The 19002-nt window shown below is 41.4% G+C and overlaps 1 protein-coding gene across 2 annotated transcripts in view; it reads right to left on the bottom strand.

The window, feature by feature from the left end:
* The window catches only part of CACNA1H (calcium voltage-gated channel subunit alpha1 H), a 170473-nt gene extending 151950 nt beyond the window's left edge, over positions 1 to 18523 (bottom strand). Inside the window, exons 1-3 of one of the 2 annotated variants that reach the window (XM_007499288.3) lie at positions 18116 to 18523; positions 17339 to 17472; positions 10290 to 10387 (exon numbers count right to left, since the gene is read on the bottom strand). In XM_007499288.3, coding sequence (XP_007499350.2) covers positions 10290 to 10387; positions 17339 to 17472; positions 18116 to 18208 — 325 coding nt within the window. In that variant the 5' untranslated portion in view covers positions 18209 to 18523. The remainder of the gene's footprint in view (positions 1 to 10289; positions 10388 to 17338; positions 17473 to 18115) is intronic. The other variant, XM_056805700.1, reaches the window with a different exon arrangement.
* Positions 18524 to 19002: the final 479 nt, after the last annotated feature.

Below are 19002 nucleotides of genomic sequence, written 5' to 3' on the forward strand. Positions count from 1 at the left end.
ACACCCAGCTGTCCCCACCTTCTTTTTTTTAAACCCTTACCTTGTATCTTAGAATTAATACTAAGTATTAGTTCCAAGGCAAAAGATTTGTAAGGGTTTTGCAATTGGGAATTAGGTTCAAGTGTCTACAGTCAGATTTGAACACAGGACCTCTTATCTCCAGGTCTGGCTCTCTATCCACTGATATCCCTGGTATATCTTTATCCCTGGTAAATTTCATCTTAATAATGTTGATCTGTATGCAAGGAGCTAGTCATTCAGCTGGCATTTATGAAGCATCTACTATGTGTCAGGCACTGGTGCTAAGAACTAGGGATTCAAAGAAAGGCAAAAACCAAATAAAAATCAAGCCAAAGAAACAGTCCCTGGTCTCAAAGAGCTCAGTCAGTACTAATGGGGGAGGCAACATGTAAGCAATAACATACAGATCAATTATATATGAGATAAATTGGGGATGATCTCTGAGGGAAGGTGCTAGCTTCAAGGAGGAGAAGGAAAATTTCTTGTAGAAGGGAGGGATTTTAGCTGGGAAATCAGGAGATTGGGGAGGTGGGGCTAAGAGAGAATATTCCAAGCATGGGGAACAGTCAGTTAAAATGCCCAGAATTGGGAGATGGGGGTATCTTGTGTGAGAAACAGCAAGGAGATCCAACATACCACTGTTTTGTGGTGGAGGAGAAGATGTAAGAAAACTGGAAAGGCAGGGAAAAAGCTAGGTTAGAAAGGGCTTTGAATGCCAAACGGAGGATATTAGTATCTTCAAAAACAAAAATGTGAGTGGAAAAGGCAGTGGGCTGGCCACAGAATAAGACTAATGGTCCATAAACAGATGGGCAGCCCAGGTGCTGCATTGCTATATCAATATAATACTGAAGGAATCAGTGAATGGTCTCCAGTATGTTGAGTCAATCCTCTATGGAGGCTTTACAGAAAGACACAGACAAAATTCTAACAGAATGAGAAGGTGTGGATGGGTTATTTATCTCAATAGGGGGAGTACACACACAGAGGAGATCAGAGATCCAAGCAAATAATAAGAATGCTTTAATCTTACAATTTTTTATCCATCTTTCTAGCATGTTTTGACCAGCAATTCTCCTACCAGTAGGGTACAACAGAGAGAACATTGGATTTAGAATGCACAGAGCTGAGTTCAAATCCCAACTGTTACTTATTACCTATGTTGCCTATCTTCCCTGGACCTCAGTTTCTTTATCTTTTAAATGAAGAGGTTGGAAGTGATGATTCCTAGGACAAAATCTAGCTCTGAATCCTATTAACCTATGATCCTATATCTGTTCCCTCTCCTTCCTCAATTATTGACCCTAGGGTAAGTTAGTAATGTAGCATCCAAAAGGTTTTGAATTAAAGCTGCACATTCTCACTAAGCTTAGCCTCATTCACTAGGGCTTTCTTTTGGGAATGTTGAAATCCCTGTTCTTCTTTAGGAGACCAGATAGGGAGGCAGGCTAGGGAACCTGGGACAATTTTCATTCTGTTCTGCCCATTTCGATTAGGTCTTCATTCTTGCAAACGGCCAATCCATCCGCCAGATTAACAAAAAATAACGAAGCTGATAAAACTGTCATTGCTCTTAGAAATGATGACTTAGAAATTGCCTTTTAAAAATCCATCTGATTTATTGCTCTGGCAGGGAAGGCATGGCTTTCTGTATGGGCTGCCTATTCTCTGCTTCAGCTCAGTGCTCTTTGTCAGTACGATTTAAACTGGGCCCTGAATACACTGGAAGCAAAGAAAAATTATACTCCTCATTTTCCGTCTAAGTGGCACTAATAATCTTCTCCCTGGGACACTTGACATTTTCTGGAGTGTTGTCCGGAGTGCTCAGAGAAGATGGCTAACAGATGGGGTCTGTCATTGGCACTGAGGCACTCGGCAACCCCAAATGCCAAAGGGAATGGGGAGGGAAAGTTGTCTGGCAAAGGAAGATAACAGTTTTGCCTAGGAAAAAAAAAAAACATGACCCCTTCCTACCGAGAATTATTGTTAGCTATTTGCTTTTCCAAGGGAAAACTGTGCCTTAAACAATACCCCTGTAACATAGGATTCCAGAGGGTAAGGTTTACTATATTTATTGGCAAATCTAATTTGAACCAGTAATTAGCCTTTGATTTTCATTTTTGGGTCTATTTCCCAACTCAGACAAAAGTGTCTAACTCTCAGATATTCTTACGAGAATCCTTGGTTATATATGTTTGGTTCGTTTAAATGACTGCATATCTTCTTGTTTGGGGACATATAACCTGATTTTCAACTTCCTTTTTAGGTGATAAAAATTAGGGCTGAAGAGTAGAAGATGCTTTTATTCACATGATAGCTAAGACTGAAGTAGATCTCATATCTTAAGATAACAGCTTTAAAGTGGGAAGGAGTCTCAGAATCATCAAATCAGAGGACCTGATTTCTAATCTTGATCTTGAAGTAGGTGACTTTGGGCTGGTCTCTTTCCTTTCTTGGGGGGGGGCCTCAGTATCTTCCTCTGTAAGATGAGGGATTTAGACAAGATGACCTTTAAGCTCCTTGTTTGCTCTAAATTCTATACTCTTTCTAAAATATTTAATATCTCGAAAGAATACCCTTTGGAGAAATCTGGTCTTTTGTCATGGTTTACAGCTTTGCTTACCGATGTTCAATGTGTCTTGGTTGGGGTTCAAACTGCTACAAGCCCTTTAAAAAAAGCCAACTTTGCAGAGTCACACCCCCAGAGACTATCTGGGAGGAAGAAGGTTAATTAGAAACAGCTGAGGCAGAGCAGCATCTCTACAGGCCTCCAGCGTACAATGGGGGTGGGAGCTCCTAATGAGAGAATTCAATTTCCCTCCAAGAGGCTGTTTGAGGACTAAGGTTGTTGGAGAAAGGGGACTATACTAGCAAAAGAAAAGACTGGATGTCCTGAGAATTTGCTGCTGTTTAGTTGTCTCACTTGTGACTGACTCTTCATGACCCTATTTGAGGTTTTCTTGGCAAAAATATTGGAGTGGCTTGCTATTTCCCTTTGCAGCTCATTTTACAAATGAGGAAACTGAGGCAAACAGGGTTAAGTGACTTGCCCAGGATCACTGGCCAGTGTTTGAGGTCAGATTTGAACTCAGATCATCTGGACTCCAGGCACTTTATCCTTGATCTTCTAGCTGCCCAGTGTCCAAAGCATAAGGGAAAACAAAATTTGGGAGATATAGAACATCATAGCTCCTAAGAAATTAATAAGTAACAAGTTTAGAAGAATAAGATTCCTAAATCCTACTGAGAATATGATGAGAGAAATTACTATTAAGTAATACAAGGGGAAAATTATACTTCTTGTACTTAACAGTTTTCTTTTGCTTTGTTCTATGTTGAGAATTGCTTGACCTCTATTTGCCTGGCAAGGTTAATACTTTGTTATAAACAATAAACTGTATCTCATGATCTTCTGCTGGGTAATAAACTCATAGAAGGGCATGAATGCTGTTCAATTCCATTCTCCTGTTTCTCCCACTGTCTGGGGTACATATTAAATATTTATTGTATTAAATCAAGGGTAGCCAGGTGGTACAACAGATAGAGTACTGGGTTGAAAGTCAGGAAGACTCATTTTCCTGAGTTCAAATCTCATCTCAGACACTTACTAAACATGAAGGTGAAACTATAGATTCATAGAATGTCAGAGTTAGAAGGAATCTGTAGACAGAGTAAAGGAAGGATTATAGATTTTATAACTGAAAAGGACCTCAATGCCATCCAGTCCAATCTTTTCATTTATAAGAGGAAACTCGGGCCTTTAAGCATTCAAATCTAGCCTCAGATACTTATTAGCTGTGTGACTCTGGGCAAGTCACTTAACCCTGCTTGCCTCAGTTTCCCCATATGTAATATAGTGTCAGAGGCAGGACTTTGACCCCAAACCAAATGATTTTGCCATTTTTATCATAACGTCTTCTATTTCTTTATTTTGCAAATGTGGCCACTGAAGTTCCAATAAGGAAGAAAACTGCCCAGGATTATTCAATGAATTAGTGGCAGTCAGGACTAGAACACAGGACTCCTAATGTTAAGGCCAATAATTCCTCTATTAAGATGTTCTAGAATATGAAAAAAAAGCCAACAAGAAACATTGGCCTGTGATGAAAGACTTCCTTGCCCCATGAGGTCCTGATTGGTGGGGGCTCATTGGAATTAGGATTTTCTCTAAAAAGAAAAAAAAATAGAGAGCAAAGAGAAGCAATGGCAGCTCATAATCAGATCAAACCCCATGTCTTAAAGGAATCCTTTCCTGCCTAATGTGATCTCTCTTGCTTCTGAATTCCTATAATACTTATATATACCATATAATGTAGACCTGAATGTCTATCTTTGTTTCTATCTCTGTCTCCATCTCTTTCTATCCCTCTGTTTGTCTGTCTCTGTCTCCCTGTCTCTGTCTCTGTCTCTGTCTCTGTCTCTGTCTCTGTCTCTCTCTCTCTCTCTCACACACACACACACACACACACACACACACACACACACACTCATTTTGGTGTTCCTCATTGTTTCATATATGTGAAACTTGTATCCTCAGCTGGAGTGGAGCTTCTTGAAGGAAGAGTCCCTTCTCAGTCTCCCCCAGACTGTGAGGGATTTCTGTTTTCTTCTCTTCAATATTCCCCTGACCATAAGCTTCCTAAAGATAGGGTCTGAGTCTCTTCTTCCTCTTGTTTCTGCTTTTGTTCCATCTTTTCTTATCCCAGTCTAGCTAAACACAGAATTGAGCAAAGAGCAGGGCTCATGGATGGATGGATGGATGGATGGATCCCCGCCAACCAGGCTGTTGTATTTCCAATTGTCATATATAATACCTGTGAGCCCCTACTTGACTATATGACCAAATGTCTTCCTCTAAGAACCCCAGTAGAGCCGAGATCTCTCTCCACAGGGTGTATGTCCAAGACCCAAAGTCTTAGGTTGGTAAACACTAGAGAGGAGATGGTACCCTTTGTCAGTCAGGTAGTTATCAGAATGGGGCAGGTGTATCAGCTGACAAATCAGACGACAACTGCTTTTCTCTGGAACATCTGGAGTTCTCTGCTGTGTGTGGGACACCTTAAAAGGAAGCTGCTCTTGGTATGTTAGCTCCCACTTTCTTATCATCATGCCTAGACTTCTGATCTTGAAAATGGAAAGGATAGTGCTGGGCGTATAGTAAGCACCGAATATATGCTCATAGATAGCCTGACTGACTGGGGTAAAGAAGGCTATGTCCATCTTTGTTTAAAATATATTTAAGAAAACAACCAGAATGGCTTATCATACACATACAGAGTTAAAAAAAAAGGACTAAATTCATTCATAGAACTAGATATTTTGGGGGAAAAGCCACTGAATTCAAGGTAAAGAACTAGATTTAAAATTGTATACATACATGTGTGGGCATATATATATATATATCTTTTCCAAATAACTAGTTGTATAAACTCTCCTGTCTTTTTCTTCTAGACTGGTTTGCCCATGAGAAAATCCTAACATTTATAAAAATAGGAATTTAACCTCAAGCTTCAGGAAACTATAGAAAATGTGCCTTCCAATTCCATTCCATTCAAGCTCAATTACTGTGTCCTGAGGGCCTGCTGGGGTTTTCCCAGGCCTTGAAAAACCTTGTTTCAGATTTTAAGCCATTCAATGAATAGGGTCTTGCCTGTTATACCATAGATTCTTCTATATTCTGAATGCTGTTCCTGCCTGTACTAACCCCCCTAACCCCATATTGACTGATGCAAAACTTTGTGGAAGAGAGTGGGTTTTCTAAGAATATCAAAGAATCATAAATTTAGAGCCCGAAGAGGCTTTAAAGTTCACTTCTGCAGTCTTCTCATTGTACAGATGAAGATACTGAGGCGCAGAGAAGTTAAGTGATTTGTCTAAAATATTTGGGGTCAAAATGATAGAGCCAGGATTATAATTCTTCAGCCAGAGCTAATTCCACTGCATCACATTTAAAGTAGGAGAAAAGGTTTCTGTCTTCTCAAGGATTAAAAATTAGAAGTTTCTCCATAGCTTGTTGTACTACGACATAAAGAATATAGATTACTGGTCCTGACACTTCTATCTAAAAATGAATTCAATGATCTTCTTGATTACATCTGGATTTCAGTTATAGATAAGTCACTTATTAGCTGTATGATCCTAGGAGAGCTATTGCCCCAAGCTTGCTCAGGTATACAGTGTAAGGCTACTGGGGGGGGGGGGGGGATGATCTCTTAGTTCTCTTCTAGTTCTGACATTCTTTGGCCCCATATTGCAGCAGACAAGTTTCATCTGAAGCTTCTTAGATAATTCTGCCTAAGCCCCATCATAGGAGGGGTATGATAAGGTTGGCAGGAACATTGGGCTGGTTTTTCCTAATCCAGATTCTATTATATCTATTAGGATTATTGGGTCAATTAAAGAGATTGGGAAAGGTAGCATGAAGCAAGACCTTGTTAAGTCTCAGAAATAAAATTCCAGTACTTGAGGGATTGGTCTGGTCTGGTCTAATGGAAAGGGGACCGCATTTGGCTGCAGAGATATTCAAATTCTAACTCCCACCGAGTTGTGTAGCAATCAGATGATGAGATAAAACTAAGATCATGTACAAAATGCAGTTATTTTAGTGTGACAATTAGTAGGACCAATTAGACTCTACCTTGTGAGCACAGACTCCCATGTTGGGCTTCCACATGTACTCTCCTCTATTTTGTTGTTTTTGTATTATTCATCCATGGGAAACTAGATTATATAAATTATCTACTATTCCATATATACAGGTGGATATAATTAATCAGCATCTTTTCATTTTATGAATAGAGTCCCTGCCCAACTGGGCTGAAACCTACTTCTCCCTTCCAATTTGGAAAGCCTCTAAATTTTTCTCCAATTGGACATCAGATTGTCTAATTTTGTATCCTTGCTGAATTAATTGTCTTTGTTATAATTAATTTTTTATTCCTTTAGTTAATTATTTTTGTCTATAACTTTTTGCGTTACTCTATAATTGGGGTCTTTAGACTAATTGAGTAGTCCAATGACCATTGCTTTCTAACTGCCTAGTCAATAAATCACTTACAAGCAAATTGTTCCCCAGTTATTATCATTTTCCCATTACATAAGATAGGAGGGAAGGGAGGAGTCAATAGCATTCAAAATTTAGAAGGATCTGTAGTAAAATAGCAAAGATGCTATTTGTAGAATGGATTAGAATTTCAGACAAGTTTTTCCAAAATTGAGAAAAACACAGAAAGCCTTCAGGACACAGTAACTGAGCTGGATGGAATGGAACTGGAAGATTCACTGTAAGGCCACCTACTATGTGATATTGGAACCTCAATATCCACCTGTGTAAAATGGCAGGATTATACTAGAAAGTCTCTAACGTCCCTCCTAGGACCAAATGATATGAAAGATTTCCAGACTTGTTCTATGACACAAGGACAGACTCAAAGGACAGTTGCCTGAGCCTTTGCCCATACTATCTCTCCGACCTGGAGAGAGGACATGCATTAAAGTCCTCTTCCTCTCCACTCCCACTTGGAGTAAGTCATTTCCCCTTTGCTTATTGAAGGTAAGTGGAGTTTATGACTATGAAGAGAACAAAATGATGGTTACAAGTGGAAACTTGGTCCTGTTAGGACAAGCCAAAGGCCCCCATCAGTGACCACAGAGACAGAAGGAAGACAGATAATAGGAGAGAATGTAGTGTAGAGATTTTAGTTCAGAACTGGTGAGGGCATTTTAGTTGGAGATTTTATCAAAGGACTAATAAAATTCTTTAACCTTGTAACTGACAGAAGACAGGCTCAGGAGAGAGAGGCAGTATAATGTCATGAAAAGAACAATGTATTTGGAGTTGGAAAGTCTCAGTTCTAATGTAGATGAATGGCTTTTCCACTTTGAGTCAGGTCTATACCTCAGTTTCCTTCTCTGTAAAATGCAGTGGGCAGCCAAGATGAAGTCTGAAGTCTTTCCAACTCTAAAATCTTATGACAGGTTTTTCCTGGGCCTAAATGGACTCCTGTGATCTGTTCGTCCCTGGCTCACTGTGGTAAAAGCCAGCACGGTCTCATGTGGGGTTTATCCTTATAGAGAGAGGTTGGCATTTGCTCAGCTATGAAATGTAGGCAAACACGTAGCTGCTTCAGGATGCTCTCCATGGAGCTGAATCCGCTTGACTTTCTTGAGTGTAAAGGCCATTTTTGACAAGGCCTCTATTTATTCTTCAGATAGAACCAGAATGCTATGGAAGGGGCTCTCTGTCTCTGTCTCTGCCTCTCTCTCCCTCTTTCTGTTTTTCTCTGTCTCTGTCTGTTTCTCTGCCACACACACGAAGGTTAATTTCTGGCTGTTTAAGGTATAATCTTTGTGACATGGGGTAGTTGCAGCATGGTGTACTAGAATGAGCCTTAGGATTGGAGGGAGGAAAGCCCTGGGTTTGAATCCTGGATCCCCACATTAACCAGCTCCTTTCATCTCCCTGACACTTAGTTTCTTTATCTGCTAAATGGAGATAATAAGATTTTGTGTGAAAATCACTTTCTAAGTATTAAAATGCTATGGAAATACAGTCATTATTGTGCAGTAGTATAGGAATGGCCAATATACATATAGCACTCGAAGCACTTTGGACTATAGAGATAGAATTGGCCTTGGAGTCAGATGAAGTTTTGGTTCAAGTGTCACCTTTGGCAATGCTGACTGGTATTATATGGTAGCATAATAACAGCTCATATTTCAATAGCACATAGAGACTCAAAAACCAGGTGAAATACTTTTTCTGATTTGATTCTCCTGACAATTCTACAAGGGTGATATAGTTATCACCATTTACAGAAAAGGACATTAAAAGATTAAGTTACTTGATCTGGGTTGCATAGCTAATAAGTGTCAGTGGTGGTATTTGAATTTGGGTTTCTTCTAATTTTGGGGTCCAGCATTCTTTTCTCATCTGGATAGATACTGAGCCTTATTGGTACCCACATGAGACGATGAAGGTCTTAAATGACAGTAAAAGGAAATCTATTTCTTGCTTTTGGACTCTTTCCACCCCTTAATCTATCCTCTACACAACTTTCTTCTCTTATTCACTCTTTTCTTTCTCTCCCTTTCATTATGTTCTGTCTTTTTTCTCTCCTTCCCACTCTTTTATCTTTCTTTTCTTCCTCATTCTGCCTTCTCCCCCTCTCATTCTTTTTTCTCTTTCCCTCTCATTCTCTTTCCTCTCACCCCTTCTCTTTTCTCTCTCATTTCTTACACTCTCATTCTTTCTTCTAATTCCCTTTTCTGTCTCTCCCTCCTTTACTCTCTTTTTCTTTGTGTCTCCCTTTATCTCTTCCTCCCAATCTTTCTCTTCTTGTTTCCTCCCTTTTTTTCCTCTTTCCATCTCATTCTATCTCTTCTCTCTTTGTCATCTCTAGCTCCAAATCTATGAGCCGATGTCCCTCTAAGTTAATGTCTGTGGATCAGTTTCCTCATTTTACAAATTAGTATTTGATGGGCTCAGTGGTCCTTTCCAGGCCTATTACCTTATCTAGGACTTGGACTCTCATTGAATAGTCTGTTCCAAGAGTGAAGAAAGAAAAAATGAGGAAATCAATATATACAATGGCTGCACCAATGTAAATGAAAAGACTGTCTTATATTGATAAGGGAGTGAGTTTCCTTATCTGGGAATTCTCCATAATCACTGAAATCACAATCTCTCCCTTATTAAAGGAGATGGCTCTCTGGGAAGGGAAGCAAAGAGGGATTTTTAGATTTTTAGATTTAGATTTTTAGATTCAGAAATAAAGAGGATGTAAAAAACAAACACAAAAAGAAGTAAAAAGAAGATTAAAAAAAAAGAAAAAGAAAAACCTGTTTCACTTGCTGGGCTTCCTAGCAAGAAGAGATCTAGATTTAAATGGGAAAGGAATAGTTCTGGGGAATCTATCTACTTTGAAAACCATGTCTTGCTTGGCACCACGCTCTCCCTTCCCTATATCTCTAGCTGCTCCATCACTGGCTTTACCCTATCATGTTTAGAGCTTGGAATTCTCTATGAACCTATTAGACTTCACAATGACATAAATAAGTCCCCCAGTTTCCTGACAGTGATAATATGATTATTGATGGGATGAAGGAGGGATTAGAGATTTGTAAGGAGCAAGCTAGTAGGACTCCTGGAACAGAAGCTTTGCACTCCCAGGTATTGTTTTTAAGCTGCTACAAGGCTGAGCTTAGTCAGCACTGGCTAAGCTGCCCAGTCCTCAATCCTGGATTATGAAAAGACACTGTGGACTTACTTGGCACCCTATTAATGGCTCTGAGTGGCCGGAGAACGCGGACGGTCCGGATAGCAGAAAGGCTGACGTTGTGTCCATCCAGAGAATATTCCATCATGCTGGAGGGAAAGAGACAAAGAGAGATCACCTCAGACTAGAAAGCATGTGCAGAAGTTGCAGGGTCCTTGAGTGAAGATGGCCTGCAGAGCCCCAGGCTAGAAGGCAAATCAGTGCTGTAAGCAGTGTGGAATATAAGGTTGGAGAGGTGGATGGCCATCAAGTGTAAATTAGAGTCATACATTCTAGGCTGGGCCATATGGGCATAATCCTATAGCCAATAGGGAGCCAGTGTAGGTACTTGAGCATAGGAATGGAGTGATGAAAATGGTGCTTTAAATAGTAATCTGATAGTATATATTAAGTATAGGATGAATTAGATGGGGAAGAGAATGGAGACTGGGTGACCAGTTAGGAGGCAACAGTAATTGTTCAAGGAGTGGGAGAAGGGGAAAATGAGAGTAATGCAGTAGGAATAGTAAGGAGGGGAAAGCCTTGTTTATCTAAGTTAAGGCCCAGAAAAAGGTATTTGCCAAATTGGCTCTAAAAGAGATAAAGGGGGAAATCTAATCAAAGGCTATTGCATTCCAGAGCTTCTCAATATTTTTTTTCAGTGTTTATTGTGTTTGTTTATTTCTGTTATGATGTCTCAATACCAAACTCTTCCTAAGTTCATTTGAGTTACTTTGGTCACAATTCCAAAACCATTCCCCAGTCCTAGGCTTTTGTTCTTTGCAGAGGTGAAGAGATTTAGCTCTTTCCCTTACACATATTCCTCATTTTCTAGCTTTTTGTATGAATGCATTTTTGGTGTGAAATTTCTCACTAGAAATAGCCCATCCTACTTTTTAAGCTGGGAAAGAGCTGCTCTACTGAAGCAGGCCAGTGATAAACTCCAAAAGATGTACAAAATAGAAGCATGAAAGTAAAAAGGTGCCAGGATGATCATCCTCCAGCCCTAATAGGTCCTATGCACATGTCAAGCAGTTGCTATACAATAGTATCATCATTCATTCATCTGCTTTGATTCAGTGGTCCTCAATGGGACAAAAAAGGGGGGGGGGTGAACCAACACAATGTATGTAGCACATGTAGAATCTGCCATTCCTCTCCGAGTACCAGCCCAGGAATGAGAGGTGAATTTCTTCTCTTGAACCCAGTTCAACTCTTTTTTGAATGCCTCTTCCATCAACTCAGTTCAAGATTCAACCTAATTCCATCTGCAGAAGGCACAGCGTGGGCTTTCATGAGAGTTCCTTAAGGGTGCTCTAGTCTGCTCGCCCTTGTTTTCATGTTTGCACAGAGGCCTCTGTAGAGGCTGCAGGGCACGGAAGGTCGCGAACAGATGAAGCATTATTTCTTGTACAACAAGACTCCCTTCTCAATATTTTTAAGCTTTTCAGGGAAAGCAGTATAGTATAGTGGAAAGAGCAATGAATTTGGGGTCAGAGGACTTGGGCTCTAATCCTAAATTCTATGGGCCTCAGTTTCCTCTTCTGTAAAAGGAGTTTGAGGGGTATCTAAGTAGCATAGTGGATAGAGTGCCAGGCCTGTAGTCAGGAGACCTGGGTTCAAAACCAGCTTCAGTCACTTTCCGGAAATGCAACTCTAGACAAGTCACTTAATTCTGTTTGCATAGCCTTTCTTAGGTCTTAGATTTGTTTACAAGTGACAACAAAAATACTTAGCTGGAATCAACTGCTTGAATTTTGGCCTCCTGATCTACTATGCACTTTCCAGACAGCTATTATTCCTGCTTTGGCAATGACCCTTTCCCCCTTTTTTCTTAGCTCTTGCTACAAGTTCCACAAGTTCCATTGTCTCTCAGCATGGACCTAAGCAGATATTGCCATACTCCATGTCTCCTTGCTAACCTCCATCTCTGTCGTTTAGGAATTTCCTCAATTGCTGGAAATCACAGAGTGTGCCCCAAGTTCTTCCAAAAATGAGTGGTGGCATTTCACACAACTCTAGATTGTCTGATGCAATCCTTGGAGGAAACTGAGGTCCAGACAGGGGATAGAACTTGCCAAAGGTCACACAGCTCCCTGAAGCTAAGGTTTCCTATTCATGCTCCCATCTCCTCTGCCCACTGTACCATACTGCCTACCGAGGGACCACTGGGCAGCTAAGGAAGAACCCATTGGTAGACTTCAGAAGTGTGTGCTGTCTCCGTTTCCCTCCCCATCTCTGCCTGGCCCCTCTCTTTTGACTCTGGACCTAGTCCAAGGGCAGATGTTCTGAGGCCATGTCCAAGCCTAGGGGCCAGCTGGGGAATGCTTGCACCAAACCTTTAGTTCTCCAGCCTGCTTCCATGTTTGAGCTTTGGAAAACTGGCCCTGATGAGTGAAGGTAACCAAAATCCCGAGGGTTTCCTGAGCTTATTTTATTTGGTCTGGCCATGCCTGATGGTTAGTCGCAGAGCCCCAGCTCCTAAATATGGGCTTAACATTAGGAGGGTACTCTGGTCCATAACCTCAGCACAAGTCACTGTTCCTGTTTCTGTGATTTCTCCAAATGGTCTCTCGCTGTCTCCCTTTCCTGCTTCTTCCTTCCCCCGCTTCCTTGTCTGGCAGATAATCCCAGGGAACTCTGTGGACAGAGACAATGATTCTATGTGCCATCTCAAGTCTGGCAGAGCAGGAGGGGAAAGTCGAAGTAAGGCAGATTTCAACAACATCTGGGATCTAGATTTCTATTCCTTTTCTTGGCACAGGCAGGACTTTTTGTGGTCCCTAGTTACCTGGGAAGACAGCTCAGACTTATTCTGCTTTGCCCCAGGGGGCAGAACGAGGACTAGGGGTAGAAGGGTCCACTAAAGCAATCTTCTGGGGTTTCTGGTCTCAATCTCAGCCTCTGAGACAGGCTTAGGAGGGAACATGGCATCTTGCATCCCAAAGGATGAATCATACTCGGAGACTCTTTGAGGAAAACTCTCAGTTGGTCTATTCCATTCTGCAGAGATGCCCAACTGCAGTCTTGGCATCCTTAACTGATACATCGCACAAGACACGGAAATGTGCCAGCTGAGTGCATGTTCCCATTCTGGGAGGCTTTGAAGGTGTGTGGTACGGAGAGAGATTCCCTGTAATTGGATGGATTTACTGGAGCCAGTCCAGACCAAGTGCTAAAGCCTTCTCCTCTTCTGAGGATGACATCGTTAGGTTGGAGGCTGCCAGCATGGAACACCGAGCCCAGGCACGGAAACTAATGACTGGGAGGCCTAGCAGAGCCGAGACTCTTGAGAAGTGACATGATTCATTGCAGTGAATTGTCACAGGTCAAAGGCCTCACTGGTCAGGGTGCCATGCTGGGGCTGCATACACTCTCCTGCAGACCAGCTTCCGATGGTAGAATCTAGAACGTGAGCTCTGGAAGGGCTCTTAGAACATAGAACACAGACAGAGAGAGCTAGAAGGGCTTTTGGAACGTAAGGACAGAGAAGGTCAGAACTGGGCAAGGCCCCTAGAATGGGATGCAGAATGTCAGACCCAGAGTATCAGACCTTGGGAGGAATGGTGGAGAGCAGTTGGTCCTCCATGTCTATTTTGTGTCCCATTAGAGGCTGGTAGCTGGTGTCTGTTTACAGTGCTGAACTTGGAGGAGGAAGACCTGAATTTAAAAAGCCTACATTAGAAGCTAATTGTATGACCTCAGGCAGGTCTCTTAACCTCCGTCAGTCTCAGTTTCCTCACCTATAAAATGGGGATAATAATGGAAACTAGCGCATGTATTCTTGTAAGTACTAATGACATAAAATATGTGAAACATTAAAAAAAAACTTCAAAGATTATAGTAACATGCTTAACAGTAATGATGATAGCTAACATTTATATAATGCTTACTATGTGCCACTCTGCTAAACACTTCACAATCGCTATCTTGTTTGTAATAATTTGTAATATTTGTAAATGACTTTGCAATTATGATCTTGTTTGATCCTCATGACAACCCTTAAGATGCTGCTATTATCCTCATTTTACAAGTAAGGAGACTGAGGCAAGCAGGAATCATATAACTTGTCCAGGGTCACACAGTGAGCGAGTGTCTGATCTTCCTGACTCCAGACCCAGGGCTCTACCCACTGTGACACCCAAGTGTCCCTGAACCACCTAGCTGCAGGCAAGAGCAAAGTATTATTTACTTTTTTTCTCCCATAATATAGCCCTAAGTTTGCTTTTTTTTTTTTTCATTTCTACTCTGTGTGAAAGCAAGCTGCTTTAGCATTCTAGATTCTCAGAGCTGGGAGGTATCTTTGATACCACATCGTGAATCAATAATGTTGAAAATATTACTGAGAGAAGATCATCCATCCTCGGCTGGGATACTTCTGGTGGCGGTGAAACAGCGAATTCACAACCTTCCAAAGCATCCTAATCTGTTCCCGACAAACACTCATTGGTAGGAAGGTCTTTCTGCCTCAGCCAAAATCAGTATTGCTGGAACTTCTGCCTCCTGTGCCTCGTCCTCTTCTCCAGGGTCAAATGGAACAAGTTTCATCCCTCCTCCACAGTTTTTCATATACTTGCATATAACTACCACAGTCCCCTTAGGTCTTCTTTCCCCATCCATTGACCCATGTTTTCCTAATCCTAGTTATTCTCCAGCTCTCCATTTCCTCGCCTGGAAATGGAGATCATATTACCTATACCTCCAACAGGAAAGTACTTCTTCAAAATGCTTCAACACGGTGACCATGCAGCTGAGACTTCATGGGGAACTCCTGTACACTAGGGGTGCTGTGTAGACTCCTGGGCTCAGGACAACCTATTTTATAAACCACTTCCACCTGGGCAGAGCTGGCTACTGCTAGAGTGATCTCAAAGTGTTCCCTGAGTATCCTCCCCTGGATCCCTGAGGCAGAGAATGAAGCACGTCTGTGTTGTAGGGATGCCGGTAGACCCCTTTCCCCTCTTTTTGTGTTCCTTGTGTATGTGGGCCATAGATGAAAATTTCTGCTGTGTAAGCAGAAGTAATTTACTGCGAGAAAATCCTAGGACCATCTGTTGCAGTAGCTCAGAGTTGTGGCTTCATGTGCTATTTTTCTGCTTATCGCTTTCCTCCCTCCTTAAGTGTTATTAGAGTAATCGACTCACTTAGGGAGGCTGGGCTGGGGGTGGACAGCGTGCATCTCATCCTCATTCTGTGGCTTACTGGAGTACCCGGAATAATTCCAACGCTTCTCCAGTCCTCCTACTGAAGAGAAAGAGAGCTTGGGCCTCAAGCTATTACAACTTTCATTTTCATGGAAGGCTTAGAAGTTGTTTCCCATAGTCTTTTGGCTAAGAAGTCATCCTATGGTACTCTGACTGTCCAAAGAAAAGAGTATGTAAACCTGGAGGAACAAGAGAGATGCTGGACCCATGCTGATGGGGAAAGTGGAGAATGAATGTGTCACTGGGCACCTGGATGGGTCATTTTTGTTGTTTGGTCATGTCTGCTTCTTTGGAGACCCATGGACCCTACTGCTCATGGGGTTTTCTTGGCAAGGATACTGGAGTGGATCCCCATGGACCCTACTGTTCATGGGGTTTTCTTGGCAAAGATACTGGAATGGTTTGCTATTTCCTTTTTTACTGAATTAATGCAAACAGAGGTTAATTGATTTGTCCAAGTTCACACAGCTAGAAAGTGTCTAAGGCCAAATTGAACTCAGGTCTTTCTGACTTCAGATCTAGCACTCTATTCACTGAATCATCTAGCCGCCATTGCTAACTCAGCCCTAAGACCTGAAAAAACAGTTCCTTATATTCCAATTTGTCATCATGAGTGAGAATATATCTTAAAAGTCATCCAGCCCAACCCTCTCATTTTACACATCAGGAAACTGAGGTCTAGGGAGGTGACCATTTGTCCAAAGGTGCACTAGTATTCTGTGGCAGAGCTGGGATTCAGACTCTAAAATCCCAGTAGAATTTTCATGATTGCAAGCTGCATGTGAACTTATATGCAAGGTACTATGCTAAAATCTGAGCATACCAAGACAAATGCAAACTTGCCTGCCCTCAAGGCTGACCTGCTGCTAGTGGAAAGGGCAGATATGACCTGTATGCAGATAAATATGTACATGATAACTGGAGGAGAAAGGGAAAAACACTAACAGCTGGGGAGATGAGGAAAGGATTCTAGACAGAAGCATCACGTGAGCTGAAACACAAAGAAGGTTAGGGAGCCTAAGGAAGGAGTAGATTCTAGGTCGTTGATAACTTTCCCGAGCTCTTGGACACATAGAACCAGAGAATGTTAGAGCTGGAAGGCAACTTAGAATAGAGAATGAAAGGGTTAGAAGGGCTATTTGAACAGTGAAAATACCATGTTATTACTAGAAAGGGCTCTAGAGATTAGCTGGTTTCACCCCTTTGTTTTGTGTCAGCTTCTTATCTCCTTATTAGGCTGAGATCCTTGAGTGGCGGGCAAGGGCTAGATATTACTTATCTGGCTCCCAGACTGTTGGGGGCCAGCCTGGGGACCTACACCTAGTTGGTGCTCATGGAATGTTGTAGAGAAAAATGTATAAAGAAAAAAAAAACAACAGAGATCCTCTCTCCTTCTTTTTGGTTCAGCTTTTATCTTTTCTATTCTGCAGAGACCACTTAGTTGAGGAGCAATTCTATATAGCATGATGAGTTCTTTTGACTAGATCTCCCTCAGCCTGGCATCTGTTGGCTTTCAGGAAAAACTGCCAAATATGATTATGGATGGATGGCAGATGTATGACTCAGTTGCCCTCGTTTCTGTGTATTTATATATGTTTTTGGTAATGTGTGTGTTTGCATATCTGTGAATGACTGTCTATATATGTGCCGAGTTGACCGATACGTGTCTATGCATGTTTTGTGGTCAGGTAAGTTCCTTGAGAGTAGGAATTGCCTCATTTTTTGTCTTTCTATAGATAAAATATTTTTTGTCTTTTCTATAGTCTCCCCTACCACAATGACTGGCACATAAAACAAATGCTTGGTGATTTGCTGAGAATCTAATTTCCATGAGATTTGTGAGTCTTGGTTACTGACCCAGCCATGACGATGAAGAAGTCTAGACGGTTCCATGTGTCTCCCAGGTAACACTTCTGTCCAAAAATCCCCAAGGCGACCATCTTTATGACCATTTCCACCGCAAAGAAGGCAAAGATGAAGTCATCAAATGCCTAAATTGGTAAAGAAAAAGAAGAGATCAATGAGGAGAATCCCTTCTCTTTATTGTGACAGAACAACTAATGACCCTACATGAAAATAAAGGGGTCTATGGAAAATTTTGTCTGATATCTTGGGAACCTCTTTTCCCCCACCCCTTCATGTACCCCACATCATAGTCTGGATCTATTCAAAAGATGACAACTAATTCTGCTATTTATTAAATATATACATGACCATTGTGCTAATTTATTAAAACTGAAGCACATGATCAGAAAAGAAAAGTCACATGGGGACTCACTAGTCTATATTCCAATGTCTTTTGGCCAAACTGTATTTACTCCTCCATATATAGGTTTTTCAGATAAAGATGGGAATTGCTTTCTTAACCCAACTGACTAGGTTCCATCATTGGGATAGAGAGCTCTCTTAGAGAGTACTTTGTGATCTGAAATCATAGGATCATGGGACTTGGAACTGGAAGAGACTTTAATGTACCATTTCATGTATCCCATTCATCATAGAGATGAGGAAAATGAGACTACAAAAGGAAGTGATTTGCCCAAGGTCACCTAATCAGTAACTTTGGACAAAGTCTGGAATTTTAATCTGGGACCCTTGAACCCCATTCTTACTCTTCACTGGACCCCATCCTACCTCCAGGATGTTACAGCGCTCTGACTGGCATTCCACATCCTCGCAAGGCTGGAACATACCCAAGGTCACGCAGTTCAGAAGGATCACCAGCATGCTAACATGCTCGAACCAGGTACAGGTCAAAGTTAAGGAGAACAAGTATGTGAAAACAGACCGAGGCAATCATGACATCTTGCACCAGAGCCCAGGGAAGGGTTTGACACCCAGAGTCAGCTTTATGTCTAGGCAGTAAGTGTGGCTGCTTACACTGTAGGAGGATCTAGAAAGACATCCCTGCCTATAAATAAGGTGACATCATCAACATCATCATTATCATCATCACCACTGACACCATTTACTTAGCACTTTAAATATAATAACAACAATAATAGCAAGCACTTAGAGAGCACCAATATGTGCCAGGCACTGTGATAAGCATTTTGTAATGATCTCATTTGGTCCTCACCCCAACCCTAGGAGGTAAGTGCTATTATTCTCCCCATTTTACAGTTGAGGAAACTGAGGCAAACAAAAGGTAAGTGACTTACCCAGGGTCACAGAGCTAGCAAGTAACTAAGGCTAGATTGGAACTTCAGTCTTCCTGACTATAAGTTTGGTGTTCTATCCACTGAGTCATTTTCTACCATCCTTCAAGATCAGAGGCTCAAAGGATATTTTCCCTAATAGCACAAGTTAGAAGTCATCTTTCTCTCTTCCTTTTCTCACTGCATTCCATCTTATTCTTTCCCATGCCTGGAATTTACAACCTCCCCCACAACCAGCCTTTTAGCATCACTAGCATCTTTCAAAGCTCAATTTATGCATCATTGTCTACATTAAACTTTTCCTGATCCCCAACACACACACACACACACACATTTATATTTATATACACAATTTGTTTCCTT

This window comes from Monodelphis domestica, chromosome 7 (assembly GCF_027887165.1).
Source record: "Monodelphis domestica isolate mMonDom1 chromosome 7, mMonDom1.pri, whole genome shotgun sequence".
NCBI classification, from domain to species: domain Eukaryota; kingdom Metazoa; phylum Chordata; class Mammalia; order Didelphimorphia; family Didelphidae; genus Monodelphis; species Monodelphis domestica.